This window comes from Herpailurus yagouaroundi, unplaced genomic scaffold (assembly GCF_014898765.1).
Source record: "Herpailurus yagouaroundi ecotype Mexico unplaced genomic scaffold, PumYag 141, whole genome shotgun sequence".
In the NCBI taxonomy this organism is placed as follows: Eukaryota; Metazoa; Chordata; class Mammalia; order Carnivora; family Felidae; genus Herpailurus; species Herpailurus yagouaroundi.
The window spans coordinates 544305-562140 of NW_024412396.1; the positions used below are offsets into that span (position 1 = coordinate 544305).

The 17836-nt window shown below is 44.6% G+C and overlaps 1 protein-coding gene across 12 annotated transcripts in view; it reads right to left on the reverse strand.

The window, feature by feature from the left end:
* Positions 1 to 16921, reverse strand: part of TEP1 (telomerase associated protein 1) — a 45406-nt gene extending 28485 nt beyond the window's left edge. For all 12 annotated transcript variants that reach the window (XR_005790702.1, XM_040476487.1, XM_040476492.1 and 9 more), the window contains exons 1-12: positions 16789 to 16921; positions 12902 to 13579; positions 11393 to 11575; positions 10950 to 11084; positions 10033 to 10194; positions 9477 to 9638; positions 8631 to 8705; positions 7159 to 7280; positions 6792 to 6949; positions 3158 to 3267; positions 2393 to 2483; positions 1975 to 2161 (exon numbers count right to left, since the gene is read on the reverse strand). Coding sequence is in view for 11 of the 12 variants with exons in the window: in XM_040476487.1 (XP_040332421.1) it covers positions 1975 to 2161; positions 2393 to 2483; positions 3158 to 3267; positions 6792 to 6949; positions 7159 to 7280; positions 8631 to 8705; positions 9477 to 9638; positions 10033 to 10194; positions 10950 to 11084; positions 11393 to 11575; positions 12902 to 13555 (2039 nt within the window). In the remaining variant the exon portion in view is untranslated. The remainder of the gene's footprint in view (positions 1 to 1974; positions 2162 to 2392; positions 2484 to 3157; positions 3268 to 6791; positions 6950 to 7158; positions 7281 to 8630; positions 8706 to 9476; positions 9639 to 10032; positions 10195 to 10949; positions 11085 to 11392; positions 11576 to 12901; positions 13580 to 16788) is intronic.
* Positions 16922 to 17836: the final 915 nt, after the last annotated feature.

Consider the following 17836-nt stretch of genomic DNA (forward strand, 5'->3'; position numbering starts at 1 on the left):
AATATGAAAGGATGAAATAAAATGTATCATATTATTCAGCATTTGTTCTTAAGAACATCTTCCCCCAAAAAAGAAGGGACCAAAAGAACTATAGTAAAATCTAGATAATCACTGAATATGGCTAATAGTTTTATGAGAGTCCGTTATACTATTCTCATTATTTGTGTTTAGAATTTTTTCATAATAATGTTTTTAATCTAGAAAATTCAATAGTCTCTACCAGTATTATCCAACAGAATTAAATTACAATTAATGGAATGAAATGAAATAAAAATTACACATGTAATTAAAAATTTTTAGTAGCCACATTAAAAAAGTAAAAATAGGAGAAATTAACTTAATATGACATTTGATTTAACATAATATGTTAAAATATTTTCACCTTAACACATAATTAACACAAAAGTTACAAAAGAGATATTTTACGTCCTTTTTCACACTGTCCTCAAAATCCAGCACATCTCAGGCCCAATTAGCCACATGTGGCTAGTGGCCACTATATTGGCCAGCAAAGGCACGTTGTTTGGACTGGATGCCAAGCTTGATTCTTTTTTCTTTTTTTTAAACGTTTATTTATTTTTGAGACAGAGAAAGACAGAGCATGAACGGGAGAGGGTCAGAGAGAGAGGGAGACACAGAATCTGAATCAGGCTCCAGGCTCTGAGCTGTCAGCACAGAGCCCGATGCGGGGCTCGAACTCACGGACCACGAGATCATGACCTGAGCCGAAGTCAGATGCTTAACCAACTGAGCCACCCAGGCATCTCACAAGCTTGATTCTTAAATGGCCCTGTGTTCAGCCACTGATTCACTGATTCAGGAGATAATCAGGCCACTGAGTGGCCAGGAACCTCCTAGTAGGTTAGATGAGCCCTGAGTTTGTCTTGAATGAAAATGAACGAAGATACTACTGAAGCATCTAAAGCAGAGTGCTGGGACTTCATCAAACTTACAGAACAGGGTTTATGTCTGAGTTTGAGCCTGCTTGATGTTAACTACCTTTATGTATATATAAAGACTATATATCTATATATATATAAATGAGAAAGTAAATGAGTCAGAAAATAAAGACAGAGAAAGAGAGAGAAACAAAAAGAACAAACAGATATCTTGGAGAAGAAAAAGAAACTGAACCAGAGCAGAAGCAGAGGACACTAGCATACACTAAGAGAAGGGAAATGTTACGCAGATTCACAGAACCCACAGAAACCAATAAAACAATCACATAATAAATAGGAGGCCCAGGGGTGCCTGGGTGGCTCAGTCAGTTGAGCATCCATCTTTGGCTCAGGTCATGATCACACAGTACCTGAGTTCAAGCCCCACATCAGGCTCTCTGCTGTCAGCATAGAGCCTGCTTGGGTTCCTCTCTTTCTCCCTCTTTCTCTGCCCCTCCCCCAACTCAAAAATAAAAAATAAACATTAAAAATAAAATAAATTGGAGTCCTAGGGGCGCCTGGGTGGCTCAGTCGGTTAAGAATCCGACTTCAGCTCATGTCATGATCTCACAGTCTGTGAGTTCAAGTCCCGCATCGGGCTCTGTGCTGACAGCTCAGAGCCTGGAGCCTGCTTCAGATTCTGTGTCTCCCTCTCTCTCTGCCCCTCCCCTGCTCATGCTCTGTCTCTCTCTGTCTCAAAAATAACTAAAAACATTTAAAAAAAATTTAAAAAATAAAATAAAATAAAATAAATTGGAGGCCCACAGTTTTGTTTTTTTTTCATGATCTCACCACAGGACAATGTTAAAGGCAAGGTTTGCTATGCAAGAGACAATTGGAACCAGGCGAGTCTGAGCCACTGGGACAAGTATGTCTTACAGAATAAAATTTGGGGTTGTCAGATGACTCCGAAGCCCTGTAAGGGTGCCTCTTGTTGCCCACCCTTTGCTCCCAGATAGCACATGCACATATGCACATTTGTGTATGTGCGCGCGCATGCACACACACACACACACACAGACACACACACACACACCTGGCCTTTTGTATTTTCAGCTTTTCCCGCTTAAGCTGCTCATATATCACGGGTATCATCATTGTTGTCCGAAGTTCCCGACGACTTGGGTTGCGAGGATACCTCCGATAGGTCCAATTCTTGTTCTTTCTCGCATTTCTAATCATTATCGAATGTACCAGTTTTGTGTTGGAAGGAAGTGGCAATGCTGTGTGAAGACAGGTAAGCATCTGAGTCAAGCAGCTTCTAGTCCCCCTTCTTGCCCTCCCACCAATACCGGTCCTGAGCCTGGACCCTTGGACTGGCAAGTGTCTGACCTCTGCCCACCCTACACTCTGAGACTAGAAGGCAAGAGGCTGACACATACAAAGGCTCCTGTTTCACCTACTCTCAGACATGAGAAACAAACAGGATTCAGAAGAAGACAGATAATAAATACCTTTATTTCTGAGCTGAGTCTCAAGGTTATTGATGGAATCATGGGCATTAAGGAATCTGAATGGAAACTGCCGACTGTGGATCACCGATTTCTGGAAAGCAAAGGAGGGGTCATCACATTGGGCTCTGTGCTGACAGCTCAGAGCCTGGAGCCTGCTTCAGATTGTGTGCCCTCCCCCCGCCCTGCCCCCGCTCACGCTCTGTCTCGCTCTGTCTCTAAAAATAAATAAATGTGGAAACAAAACAAAACAAACAAACAAAAAAACAAACAACGGAGGGGTCATGAGCAAAGTATCAGGGAGTATGGGGTGGGGAGGTAATCAGGGGCCTTAGGAGCCAGGAATCTGAGATAACTACTCTATTAGACTTGTGGGCAAGTGAGGAAGTATAAAATGGATATTACAGAAGAGATACACAGAAAGCTGGAGAAGAATAAAGAAAAAAGAAAGTTGTCAAGTGAGAAAATGAGAAGAGGTAAAGGAAAATGGAGAAGTAACAGAAGGAGCCTTGTTTCTTTTCTATCAGACGCCCTCTGAAGTCAGTTACATCACAAAAGTGCTTCTTCTTGGTAAATCAGTGATCCCAGAAAATAAAAAGGAAAAGTTTTTATACTTGAATCTCTGGGGGTTGTCTCCCTAGATCTGTCTCCCTATGTACCTGTATATAGCTCATGTGGAATTAGCTTGGTGGCCATGACCTTCCCCAGCCACAAGGAAGATGTGGCAGCATCTCCACACCCACTAGTCCTCCTGAGCCTCACACATACCTCATGCTGGAGTTTCTGGAGCACAAGCTCATGGTGGCGGGCACTGATTCCAACCCGCAGCAGGTTGCACAGATTCCGAAGCATGGCCATGAAGGGTAGCTTCCCATTCTCTGTGGAGGGTCAGCACAGGGTGAGGAAAGCAAACAAAGGACGAGTAAGAGAGCTCACAGACCAGAGCAAGAAGTCATGTAGAAAATTCAGGATGGAGAGAGTGAGGTACTATAACATGTGATCTATCCTACTCAAAATGTTTTAGAGGTCTGGAAAGATAAAAACAGGATTGGCCTGAAGTGTGGAGCAAGATTTATACAATACTGTTTATGGAATGTCTGTTTGAATACACAACGTCTATTATTACTTTGTCTGCTGGCTCCAGCCCTGAGATTGGACTTAACTGGCAAAACATATTCTTTAATCTAGAGTAATGATTTCCAAGGGCGCCTGGGTGACTCAGTCGGTTGAGCATCCATCTTCAGCTCAGGTCATGATCTCACAGTTCGTGAGTTCAACTCCGAGTGGGGCTCTGTGCTGACAGCTCAGATCCTGGAGCCTGTTTCAGACTCTGTGTCTCCCTCTCTCTCTGCCCCTCCCCTACTCGCACGCGCATGCACGCGCTCTCTCAAAAATAAACAAACATTAAAAAAATAAATTTGTTAATGATTTCTAAACAGTATAGATGGTGAAATGTGAAATTTCCTAGTGTAAGTTTGTTTATTAATAAATACATATGTACTGCAATCAGTAGTTAATATTTCTAGGCACAATAAACACCTAAGGTAAGGTTCACCTTCAATTATAGTGAATGTAAATTCATATTTCAAATAATCTTCCTGCTTATTTCTAAGTTCTCTGGCAAACTTCTTATGAAATATGACTAAATAGTCATTGTTTTCATTTAAATGCAGGTGAAAAAGATTTGCACTGAAGCAGAATTTCGCCCCATCCCTTTCTTATCATCCGTTTGTTTTGTAATACTAGTATCATCTTCAAGTCATAGTTTCTTAATAATAATCTTTTTAAGGCTTATGTATATTCTATTTTATTTTAGTTTTGATGTTTATTTTTGAGAGAGATAGAGTGCAAGTAGGGGAGGGATGGAGAAAGAGGGGGACAGAGGAACCGAAGCCAGCTCTGCAGTGACAGCAGTGAGCCCTCATATGGGGCCTGAATTCACATGAGATCATGACCTGAGCCAAAGTCAGATAATCAACTGACCGAGCCACCCACATGCCCCAAAGCTTATGTCAATTTTAGATGGTTAGTTTGGTTAAGGCTGAATACTAATTCTAAATCCACTTACAATTCAAGGATAAATACTGATAAGTCATTATGCAGAAACCAAAAAAGAGTGAGGGGATTTCATGGATGCACATTGTGAAACCCCTACTCTTCCTCAATAAACTTGAACTCTCATATGGGACATGTACCATAGAACACATGGACTGAGTGATGATAGGGGTTTGATCCATATGGTAAATAGTGGGAAAATTCTTTCTTTTAGATAAGGGTAAACATAAGGAGGAGGTGTGATAGTTCTCCTGGGTACCCCCAGAGGTGTATTCAGACCACTTTAGAGACATGACCTGTCAGCCCCTGCTCCCACCCCAGGCTCTTCCAGCAGCTTTCATCAAGAGAGTGGTGGTGCCTTTTTTTAAGGTGAAGTAAGTCTCCTTTGAATTATAGGGAGAAGCTTTCAGCCTTCTCGAAGTCCTGGGGTTCTCAAGTTCATAATTCTGGTTCACAAACTGTATAGAACAATTAGGTTGATATATACCATGTAAACTATGTGTGACAACTGGTAAACTATTACATCCTTCATCAACTCATAAAGTGTTCTCAACTATTGCTGTGTATGAAAGGCTTTCTAGATCACTTAGATAAGAAATTAAGTCAAATATCATATTTACGATACTAGAAAATAAATTGAACATTTATCCTTACACTGAGAAATTTACCGATTGCATTCCAAAAAACTGTTAGTGAGTTATTAATGAGCCCTGTGTTCTCCAAAGAGGGGTCTGTCTATGTAATTACATTTAATCTTATATTTTATTCTTATTCTTATAATTATTTACATTTTTTGTATTTTATTTATTTATACTTTCAGATCTGTATTTACATAATTATATTTTATGTATTTCCTAAAGTACATAATTTATTCGAACATATATCAGACTGTTTTAATTATATATACATATATTCTGGTATATTCCAAAACTTTTTGTGTAATATAAGATCAAAAAACTCTGGAGAGAGAAAGAATGAAATATGGCCCTGTGTAGCAACATGGATGGAACTGGAGAGTGTGATGCTAAGTGAAATAAGCCATACAGAGAAAGACAGATACCATATGGTTTCACTCTTATGTGGATCCTGAGAAACTTAACAGAAACTCATGGGGGAGGGGAAGGGAAAAAAAAAAAAAAAGAGGTTAGAGTGGGAGAGAGCCAAAGCATAAGAAACTCTTAAAAACTGAGAACAAACTGAGGGCTGATGGGGGGTGGGAGGGAGGGGAGGGTGGGGGATGGGTATTGAGGAGGGCACCTTTTGGGATGAGCACTGGGTGTTGTATGGAAACCAATTTGACAATAAATTTCATATATTGAAAAAAAATAAATTTTGGCCAAACAGAAAAAAAAAAAAACCTCTGGAGACCACCAGATTAGACTATGGGCATTAATCTCAGCCTAGATAAATGACAGTTTTAATTTTCAGGGGCAGAGGGAGGAAGTGGAGATGACACATACCAGAATCATCTACACATCCTGGATGCCATCCTTCAGGACAGACTTCATCCTATTCCACTCAAAGTATCAAATGTTGGGGAAGAGGCTATCAGGCATGTGTGTATGCATGTGTGTATTCAATTCCCGTGTGATTCTGATGGCTACACCACCACAGTGAGAGCAGGGACAGATAAACAGCTAAGCAATTTGGGCTGCCGTGAGTATAATCTGTACTTGGCAGTTCACTGAGAAACAGGTAAAAACAAATGGGGCTTCTGTAGCTCCAAAATATGAAGTCTCCAAAACTCAAGCAGTCAAAAGATCTACAGCAAGATATTTTTCAACAGATAGAAGCTGACTTGAAAATTTCAAAGATGAAAGAGGAAGTAAAAAAAGACAAAATCGCATAGAAAGAGCCTTCTATAGTTAAAAATAGGCTAAAAGAGACAAACAGAAGACTGAAAGTAACTTGGGCCTCACAATTTAAAATGTTTTTTTATCAGTATGGGCAAATGACCTAAATAGTCCATGTCCTAAATATGGGTTTCTGTGGAGATTCCAATATGCCGTGTGCCAGTCCTATCTTGTTTGGACGGCTTACCCAGTATGATGCAAGTGAAATCAGAGAGAAGGTACCACTTTTGTCATGTGTCGGTAGAGGCTGGTGCATCACCTAGCCACATCTGGAAGAATGATCTCCCTTATGATGCCAATGCTACTAAAAGCAGGTACCCCTGGTCCACTTTGGTGCGGTCAGTGGCAAACCTCATAAATCCGATCACTTTCAGTGATGAAACCACCAGGCAAGAGAATAACTGTACCATGCCATGGAAATTAAGTCAGGGTCCAAAATGTAGAGGTATGCATGGGGAAGAGAGGAAGGGCATATAGGGTCAAAGTTACTCTACCAATGAGTTCCTCCCAGACAGAAGCTTTGTTTCCCCTCAAGCTCAGCTCCCGCTCCCAGGTCTCCGGCCGAGGGAGCTTCATCCGCTTCCCAGCTCTGCTAGAATCCCATGGCCCAGGGAGGCGACTTCGAGAAAACTTTTGTAGGGTGGATGGGTATCTGCAACAGAGGAAGAAAAGTTTATCATTTCCAGGCCAGCTGAAAATAACTCAGAAATGAAAATGTCAGTCAGTCAAAGTCACATTTACAGGCCATATCTGCCTAAACTAATGTTGCCGGGGTCAGAACTACAGGCGCTGGGACCATGGATGTTGAAAAAGCCATGCCGTTACCCAGGTGGAAGGTATGCTCAGGGTGTGTCTTCTCACCTGTAGCCCAGCAGAGCTTGGACATGCTGAGCAGGCTCCTGGATATGCAGTCGCCGTACTAACTTCTTCAGGGTGAATCTCGGCTGAATTTTCTTTGGCACTGCATTGTAGGTCTCCTCAAACTGTGGAAATATCCCTCAAGTCACACAGGGGTCATTTAATCTATGACCATAGTCACTTGCTTCAGAAATCAGAACCTCAGACCTCCTATAGCTATGAGGTCATTTCTTTCCCCAAAGTAGATCTAGGTAAAGAGTAGGAATGGGGGAAAAATCTCCAGCAACAAGAGTTTCTGCAGAGAACACATGATAGTAGCTCTTTGGGGTCACGGTGTTTCATTTATACAAGATTGAGCTATCAGTAGTTACCGTGAAATAATTGGCTTGTGAAAAACAAGATTGGGATAAAATGAACAGAGAACATCTTATTCTTAGGAGGGAAAGGAAAAAAGCAGCTCTTATTTAAATCACTGAGACTTGGAGGAGGAGGTAAATGGAGGTATCAGCACAATGCAAGCTGTGAGGAATGAATAAACTGAAAGAAGTGGCTTCCAGAATCATCTATGGTAGAAAAGCCAAGTTTGGGATGTACTAGGATAAAGAGAAAAAAATCAGTTGACCAACTGAAAATGTATTCTCTTATAACACTACCATACATTTTCCTAACAATCAATTTTAATGATGATTGGTGACAGCCAACATTTATTCAGTGCCACGTACTGTTAGTATGTACGTATGTATATATTTAGAGAGGGAGAAACCGCAAGCCAGGGAGAAGGGCATAGGGAAAAAGAATCCCAAGCAGGCTCCACACTCAGCACAAAGCGTGATGCGGGACTCGATCTCAAGACCCTGGGGTCACAATCTGAGCAGAAATCAAGAGTTGGATGCTCAACCGACTGAGCCACCCAGGTATCCCAGAAATACTTCAAATTCAGTAACTGATTTAATCTTCACAAAACTCCAATGAAGCACCCAATGAGGTGCTATTACTATCCCCATTTTATATCTGAGAAAACTGAGGGAATAGAGGGTAAGTCATTTGGCTAACGTCACATAGCCCACAAGTGGTGGTGGTGGTGGGATTGAAACCCAGGACTAAGTCCTGATTCTGTGATCTTAACCACTAAGTGCAGTGCCTTATTTGTCATTAACGCAAAAAGGTTTTGTTTGGTTTGTTTTTCAAACATCTCATGAAAGGTAGATGTTTCACACATTTTAAAGTCACTTATCCCGCTGGACATGCCACCTGTCAGTAAATACCAAGGGGGGGCAAACTGAAAAATAAAAGGAGCCTTTCCCTGTGCTCTCAAAATCTGACCCTATTATCATGACTGAGAAGTGACCAGGTAGGAAATTGATATGTGCCTACCACACCATTAGTATTTCTAAACCAAATGGAATTCCATTTCAAAATATTAGTTGAGAAAAAGTTGAACATGCACATATAGAATCCCGGAACAAGGCACTCACCTTCTTCTGTTCATCTTTAAGAGGATTAAGGTACCTTGGCAAACGTTGTGTCTCAGAAAATGGGCGCCCCGTCTTCTGCAGGGACAGAAAAGCAATTTCATTTTATTATTTATTATTTATTTTTTTAATGTTTATTTGAGAGAGAGAGAGAGAGAGAGAGAGAGAGAGAACGCGTGCGTGCACAAGTTGGAGAGGGGCAAAGAGAGAAGGACAGAGAAAATCACAAGCAGGCTCCATGCTTAGTGCAGATCCTGACACGGGGCTCAATCTCACTACTGTGCGCAATCATGGCCTAAGCCGATATCAAGAGTCAGATGCTTAACTGACTGAGCCACCCAGGGGCCCCAATTTTTATTTATTTTTTTAATTTGAGAGAAAGAGAGTGAGTGGGGGAGGGAGGAAGAGGGAGAGAGAGAATCTTAAGTAGGCTCCACACTCAGCGTGGAGCCCAACGTGGGGCCTGATCCCATGACCCTACGATCATGACTTGAGCCAAAACCAAGTCAGATGCTCAACTGACTGAACCACCAGGTGCCCCAGAAGAAGCAATTTCAAAAAGGGAAATGGAGTTTGTCCCTAGAGAGGTTCATTCCAATAGTTCCAAAAACCCCTCTACCAAAAAGAAAGCCACTCAGCAAAGAGGTAAGCCCTGCCCTCTCTGCCCCTGAGCTCTGCTCGGCTCCTCTGCCTTTCTCTGACTCCTTTTATTTCTGGTAGTAGGAACATCCCAGATGCTCAGTGTGGGACCTCCCAGAGTCAGCATGTTCCTTCGACCCCCCCACCCCCGGCCACCTTCCAGAAAAAAGGGGCCTGGGCTGTGAATGACCAGGTTGACCAGGGACTGACTGGAGGAAGGGGGCGCCGGTGGGGGCGTCTCTTGGCCCGGTGCTTCCAAGGGTTGTACTTAGCCAGCTGGTACTCATCAAACTGGGCAAATTTGTCAGTCATAGCTGCACGCAGGCAGGCAGGCAGGGGCACCAGCTTGTCCTCCTCTCCTTTAGCCAGGTCCTATCAGAGAGGGAGGAGAGGCCATCAGAAGTGAGACACAAACCAACCCTCTAAAACAGGGCAAGACCACTTCATGGGGTTAAGTGAGAGCACATAATACGAAGGTGGTTCCGAGCCCCAGCTCTAAAGTGACAACTTCTATGATACTAGGCCAGTCATAAACACGAAGTCCAGAATGAGACCAATTTTTCTCAAACTGCGGTCCAGCCCTTCTCAATCATCTTCCCCCTGTTGGGCAACCCAACCCAGTCCAGGGAGAAGCTGTCCTGCCTGGGCTGTAGGGTTGAAGACAGCTAAGGGAAGGTAAAACTGGCTGAGAATTTTCTACAGGGATGCAATGAGCAAAGGAGAAGGAACCAGTAAGAGCCAAAGCTCAGGAAACTGAGTGCCATACCTGGTAGAACTCAGCTACCTGGATCCAATCAGAAGGCAGCTGGACAATGGCACAGAAATATCGTCGCAGGTGAGGGCGGCAGACGGGCAAGAAGGCAGCAATGGCTAACATTTTGTTGGCCACATCCCGGATGTTCAGCTGCTGCCTAGTGTACAGACATGCCTAGGGCACAGGGTGGGGAAGGCAGGCATCTTGGCCTCTTGTCCCACAACGTCATGCCCAAAACTAACTTGTGACCCTAATCTGCCTTCATAAAACCTTTCCTGAGCCTTTTACATGGTCTATAAAATAGAAAGGCCAAGCCTCTGGGCTTGGCATTCTACATCTCCATAATCTAGACCTTACCCACCTTTGCAGCATGGCTTCTTTGGAGTCTACTGATCACCTCCCAAGTCAACCAGGCACTTAGAAGGCTTCCCACCATCAAGTTCTATGGAAATTTTACCCAGGGTTGAAACTGCTGATTAAACCTGATGTCTTCCAAAGCCTCATAGAAAAACACTTTTTCCCCCTCTCCTCTGCTTCTGAAGCATTCACTACCTATTACTCCATTTGCATTTATATAATACTTGGTAGTGTTCGGCTTCCCTAACAATATCATGAGCTCCTTAAGAGCCAGATTCAAGTTTAATTACATCTGTTAGAATGACCCTTAAGGCATAGCACTGTGTACTTAGCCTGGGTACTTACTACACAAATGAACCCTAGTATACTCTTTCCCAATCTCATCCTCCCCTGCTCCTCAGAGAACCCCAGGGACTAGCCCGCAGACTCACCCAAAGATCATCTTCCCTTCCCAAGTGAACTTCCTCCTTTCCACCCCTGGTACCAAGCTGGCCACCGACCCATCACACACCACGGCCACAGTTCCCACCTCCCCGCTTCCCGCTCCCATCTTCTCCCTCACAGCACAGTACCTTGAGGATGAACTCAGGCTCCAAGGGGGCAAGTTCACTACAGATTTCGAAGAGGGACACCGAGGTAGGGTCATGTGCATCTTTTATGTTTACATTTGATGCCAGCGTGGAGCACAGCAAGCTCATGAGAACCATCTGAGAATCAGGAAAGAGAGGGGAGAAAGGAAAAAAGAGGGAATGAGGACCAACTCAAGCACCCACACAGGCTAACTTAGGAAATCTAGAACAGAGAAACAACTCCACATTCAGGAAGATGTTTGTCCAACTGAGAGGTTTGAAAAGGGGATTAGGGAGTGAGAAATAAGAGCTGGGCAATGCCCCCTCTCTTTCCCCTTCCATCTGTGGAGGGGATCTGGCTCGGCCTTTGGTCACCACCCCTCCCATGCCACCCCACACCTTCCCCTCCACCATCATCAACTTCTCCCCAGCTCTGGAACTGTTACCTTCTTTTCCTTAATGGCCTGGTCAGTGGGCTCAGAACAAGATCCAGAGTCCCCAGCAGTGAGCTTCAGGACCGGCTCCTCCACCTTCTCCTCCTCTCCCAAGCTTAGATTATAAAAAGGCATTTGAACCTCTGCCTGTTCCTTCTCTTCTGGCATTTTCTCTTCTGAAGAGGAACAATGATCCTGGGGATAGTGGCACTTGTTAATCACAGCATGCACCCACAGTCCCTCAAAGACTGATCTGAAGGCAGCTCCCAGGGACAGGAAGAGTCTACATCTATCTTCTATCATCTAAACTCCTCCTCCTCTCCCTTTACTCCCCAGCACAGATCTGTCTTGGCTGAGGTAGTGACCCCTCACTGTTACACACACCATCTTTCCTGACTCAAGCTTCTGATGCTTTGGGATCTCCCCCTGCTTTCTTCTCCTTGTTGATGCCACAGCTTAGGAGCCTGGGGCCCTTTCACAACACACCTCCTAGGATACTATTAAGGTATTTTGCATTCAGAAGAAAAAGGGCCAAGTCCCAGATCAATCCCTCAGCAACCTTGAGCTGCTTGACCTCGGAGCCTCAGCTTTTTCATTCCCTACCACCACCTACCTGATGACGCCATTAGATTAAATGGGATAATATATGTACGGCTCTTTGCAAATTGCAAAGCCTCAAATAAATGTAAGATGGCAACAGTAATCCTGAAAATGACCCTATGAAGTAGATTTTCATTGACCGTATTTTTTAAATAAATTAAGTAATTAATTTTTTGGAGAGAGTGCGTGCAAATGGGGGAGAAGGACAGAGGGAGAGAGTGAGAGAATCCCAAGCAGGCTCCATGCTCAGTGTGGATCTTCAGGTGGGGCTCTATCCCACGACCCCGATCTCACAATCCAAGCCAAAATCAAGTGTTGGACGCTCAACTGACTGAGCCACCCAGGAACCCCTCATTGAACGCATTTTAAAGAGGAAGAAATGAAAGCTTCAAAAAGTTAAATCTTGGCCAAGGTTGTATGGCTTGTAATTGGCAGAGATAGTATAGCCTTTGCCTCAGTCTGAATCCCAAGTCCAAACAGAAGGAATATGTGTTTACCTACCGATTCTGCCCTGTATGTTAAATGTGCTTGTATAGACATGTACAAGTGGATGTACCTTTACACATATACATACAGAAAAGTGGACCCCGGTATAGCAGATGTGTCTCATGCCTGATGTAAAATCTCAAAAGCACTTAATTGACTGTTCTTAAAATATCACTACCTCTCCTCCTGAGCAGAGGCTTTCTCAGGACTGAGCCTGTTTTGGCTCTGTTGTCTAGAATATCTGAACCAGATATGCAATAAAACTAATGATGCTGAATAACACAGCCCAAGGGTAAAGGTCACCTCAGGAAGAGGCTCTGAGGGCAGAAGGTACACAGGCACACAGCAGCACAGAGGGAAACTGGCATCAAAATCTAGGGACTACAGCATCCAACAGACATGGGTGGATTCAACATGAGTGCCTAGAGCTATTACCAAAGCTGTTTCAGGAGATCTCTCTGTGGCAGAGATGGATTTAAAGGCCCCAGGACAGGTCAGATGGCCTAGCCCCTCAGAGAGGCACTGGGCCCTCCAGGTTGGAGGCTCAGAAAGCAGGCAGTTGCTGATGTTCAGGCTACGATCAGCTTTCACCAAATCAGCTCTCTGGAGACAGTGGAGCAAGGGGCTGGCATACACAGTACTTTTTAGAATGGGGAGTGTGGCCAGGTACTGATTCTCCAAGGAGAGGACGTCTGGGTGGGCAGACACATGCCCATGTGGTTTCTCCATGGTCTTCAGGTCAGGAAGTGTGGCCAGGCACCGGTTTTCTAAGGAGAGGATGTCTGGGTGGGCAGACACATGCCCACGTGGTTTCTCCATGGTCTTCAGGTCAGGAAGTGTGGCCAGGCACCGGTTTTCTAAGGAGAGGATGTCTGGGTGGGCAGACACATGCCCACATGGTTTCTCCATGGTCTTCAGGTCAGGAAGTGTGGCCAGGCACCGGTTTTCTAAGGAGAGGATGTCTGGGTGGGCAGACACATGCCCATGTGGTTTCTCCATGGGCTGCAGGTCAGGGAGTGTGGCCAGGCACCGGTTCTCCAAGGACAGAATGTCTAGGTGGGTAGACACATGTTGATGGAGTTTCTCCATAGCTGGAGCCCAACCAGTATATGCCTAGAAGGAAAGAAAGACAGGTGATGAGCTCCTAGCTGCACTGGAGTGCATCTGCACTGGGAGTATGTCTTTTCAATAGTCCTCCTGGTAATGCCAGTGATGTGCAGGCAGAGAACAACCAAGGACTGGGTTCATTCTAAGGATGCATTCAGAGAATATTATACAGAGAGAATACAAGGAGTACTGAGTGAGAAGAGTAGGGAAAAGGTAAGGCAGTAGCTTAAGAGCAAGGAAGTTTAAAAAAAAAAAATGTCTGGAGATGAAAAGGACGTGTCTTCTCATGAAAGAGCCCCTTACAGCTTGAGTGTGATCCCAGCTAAATATAGGGATCACACTCATAATCTGGACTCTAGATTCTTAGCTCTAGAGGAACAAACGTTTTGATCAAGATGTCTATATATTCACCAACCTCAACTTCCTTGCCTCCTACTCACTGTTCAACCAACTAAATGGGATCCTGTGGTCCCATTCCTCCAAAGCTATGCTATTGGTTAACCAATGGAATCCTTGTTACTACAAGAACAGACACATCTTGGCCCTTATCTTACTTCATCTCTCAAGCAGAATATGACCCTGTTGCTTACTCTGTCATTAAAACTCTCCTTTCCTCTGGCTGCCTTGGTGCTACTGTCCCGGTTGTCTTCTTACATCTCTGATCTCCTCCTTATGAAGATCCTTTCTCTGCCATCCCCTGAATGGTGAAGCTCCTTAGAATTCTATTCTAATCCTTCTATATATTTTCCGAGGGTAGTCTCACCTACTCTGGCTCCATATAACATTTTCATGCTGGCAACTCATAAATTCATTCCTTGATCTAGATCTCATCTGAGTTTCATATCCATTTATCCATTTGCCTGCTGGACATCTCCATTTGGATGACTCAAAGGTACCCAAAACTCCAGACCCCAAATGTATCACCTTTCTCCCACTCATCCCCATATCCAATCCCTCTCCTTTCCGCCCCTCTGCTTACAGGGGTATGGAGTGAAATAGACTTGAGTTTGAATCCTGATGGAACCCTGAATCTACTTGGGCTAGTTACTTAAACTCTCCGTGCCTCAGTCTCCTCATCTACAAAAACTGAGCTCAATGCCTACCTCACAGAGTTATTATGGCAATAAATAAAAAATATTAAGCATTTAGAGCAGTGTCTGGTAATTAGTAAGTGTTCAATAAATGGAAGCTTTTATTATTTGTTATTATCATCATCCAGTAAGCTACTAAATCGTATTGATTCTACTCCCTCAGGGTCTGTCAAATCTATCTAATTCTCTCCATTCTACCCACCACCACCTTTGCCGAAATCCTCCTAGCTACATGGCACACAATATGTAGATCTGTCTAAAGGAGCTCCTCAGTACATACCCCAGCCACTATTTACTACATCACCTTGTTTATTTTACCATGAATAAAAAGTGATTTTGTTTGCTTACATGTCTACTTGTACACTGTTTCTCCTTACTAAAATAAAACTCCCTGAGGGTCAAGGAGCTCCCCTTTCTTGTTCACATCTGCATAGCCAGCATCGTACACATAACCTGGCTTCTGATGCTCTCCCAGCCTCATCTCTTACTGCTACTCACATCTAAGCTGCAACCATAAAAACTCTTTTAAGCTTATGAATTGCCCAGGTATCTCTTGACCTTGGATCTTTACACAGGCAGACGCCTAAAACACTCTTCCTTGTGCCAAGACCACTCCCTTCCCCAGCCCCTCCTTTACCAGTCCAAATTCTACTTTCCTGTCACTCTGCAGGCCTCAATCTAATAGTTCTTCTAAGGAACCTTTGCTGACAGCCAGCGCCGTCTGATGTCGATAGCTCTATGTTCTCACAACAGCAAACTTTCTCTATCATAGACACATCCTTATATTGTAATTGCCTGTTTGTCTTCCCCCCTACTAGACTATAAGTTCCTGAGGACAGAGACCCCTTTAGCCTTGTTCACCATTGTTTCTACAATGCCTACTCAGTGGGATTCAGAGGCTTTTGAGAATCTAGTGAAAGCTATGTAGATTTTTCACAGAAAAACATGAGTATATTCTATTTTGCACTTAACTGTCAGGGAGACCATTCATGGATCTCCTAGAATCCCCGTTAACAGTAATTTTAAAACCTCTGCCTGAGAAAATGCTTGAATTTATACCATTACGCATGTATTTACTTACTTATTTGGACAAGTGCTTATCTCCTATTTACATTTAAGTATTTTAGGAATAAGTATGCTGTTAAGTCTATCACTTAGATCTTAATATACAAGAGCTTAGGGACAGGAATGCAGAATACTTCCAAGACTTGAAGGGATTGTCAAACCAGAACTAGAAAAGACAGTGATATCTCACCAGATACCAGTGTGAGCAAATCACATCAAGAATGTCGGCCTCTGTGCCCTGTACACTTCCGTCATGTCTTTGCATTATATAAGCCCCTAGGGAAAGGAGTGGGGGAATCTCGGAACTGACTCAAGATTCAAAACAAACAAACAAAAAACTTACAATAAAAAGTAAGTTAAAAGAAAAATAGTTAAATATTTTTTGCACCCTGGAGTTTGTGACGGGAATTCAGCTGGACTACCAATGAAAAGTAAAATCCCATCTCTAGCTCCGTTCTCCAGAGATCACCACGGCTAACAGTTTGCACGGTTTCAGACACTTTTCTATGCATATACAAAAATACATGTTTCTCCACCCCACCCCACCCCGCCCCTTTTCTTCTTCCTGTCCACAAACAGGAGCATTTTCCACACTTAGTGTGTCTTGGAGACCTTGCCATGTTAACACATGAATACCCACTTTTAAGTTGGCTGCCAGTCTCTCCTGTTCCAGCACACCTCCTTATTAGAGGCAGTGCTCGCACCACCTACGGTTCACTAGCGGCAGCTACTCTCCCTTCCGAGGAGCACTCGGGGCGGAGGAGTGAAGACTCACCTCACCTGGTCTCTTCCCCGGGCCTTCCATCCCCTGCCCCTCCCTCCTCCTCAAGGTCCCAGCCGGCTCTCCCACTTCCCTTTCACACCCACAACCCCTCCCCGAGTTCCGGGAGGGCGCGGCGCGCAGACTCCCCGCCCCCCCACCCCCACCCCCCACCCCCCCCCGACGGCGCAGGCCCTCCGCGCTCCCGGGCGCTTCCTAAGTGGCGGCGCTGGGCCCTTCCCGCCGGCTTCCGGCGGCCGAGCCCAGCCCCGGGTCCCAGGTCCCGGGCCGGCTTCTACCTGCGCCTGGACCGCCCCCGGAGCCAGTGGGGCCGGAGACCCTGCCTGTCGGACGCGGGGCCTCTCGGTTCTCGGCGGCCGGAAGCGGGAGCTGGGCTCTTGGCTCCACTGTTGGGAGGAGTGGAAGCCGGAAGAGGAGCTGGCGGGGAGCGGGGAGGGAAAGCGTCCGGGCGGGGTGTGGCCGCCCTGGCGCAGGCCTGCGAGCCCTGCGCCGCTGGGAAGTGAGGTGCCCGTAGGGGATCTGAACACGTGAAGGACCCTGCAGCCTCCTCTGGGACCCGCGTTTACCAACCCCACCCCCACCCCCATTTCCTGGTTCTTTTTCTCCTGACCAAATCCCAGTTTCGCTAAATTTCCTCTCCTTTCTCCTGTTACATCTTCAAACTCTGTTTCCTGGGAAGGATTTTGGCATGTTCTCTGCCTATCGGGACTCCTTTTCTCTTGGTATCAAAGAGAGTTGGACTCTTAATTCATCGTAAAGTTACTTGGTGAAAATGGAAATAAAAGGTGAGGAAAAGTCTAAAGGCAATGAATGACCTGTAACCAGATGTAGATATGGAATAATTAAGGCGGAGTGAACTGAGAGCGTGCCAATGTCCATCTGAGAGAGATCCGTGGATTACAAAGAATCTATTTGGAACCATCCTGAAAGGCTAAGCAGAACTCTTCCCAGAAGGTGGGGCCAGGGGGAGGAAAGAGACAGTGACCTCTAGGATGCTAATTCTAGGGCCATTTCATAAAGAGCAGAGCCAAACAGATAATAACAGAAGAAATATGTTTACATTGGGTAAGACAGATTATCTGTCTTCTGGAAGATATCCCCTTCTTTAGGGAGGTACCCTTCATTCTCAGATAAACACCTGAGCTTCAGCTCAGATTTGGGTGCCCCCAAATCCTTTCTTCTCAATTTACTGAGCCAGATTCGTTTCTTTCCTTAGATGCTTCCCTTACTACCTACCCTAGCAGTCCCAACACTCCCTTCTTATAACAAGTGTTTTTATGCCCCCTTTATAACTCTGAACTACAATTTATAAATAGTGTATTATAC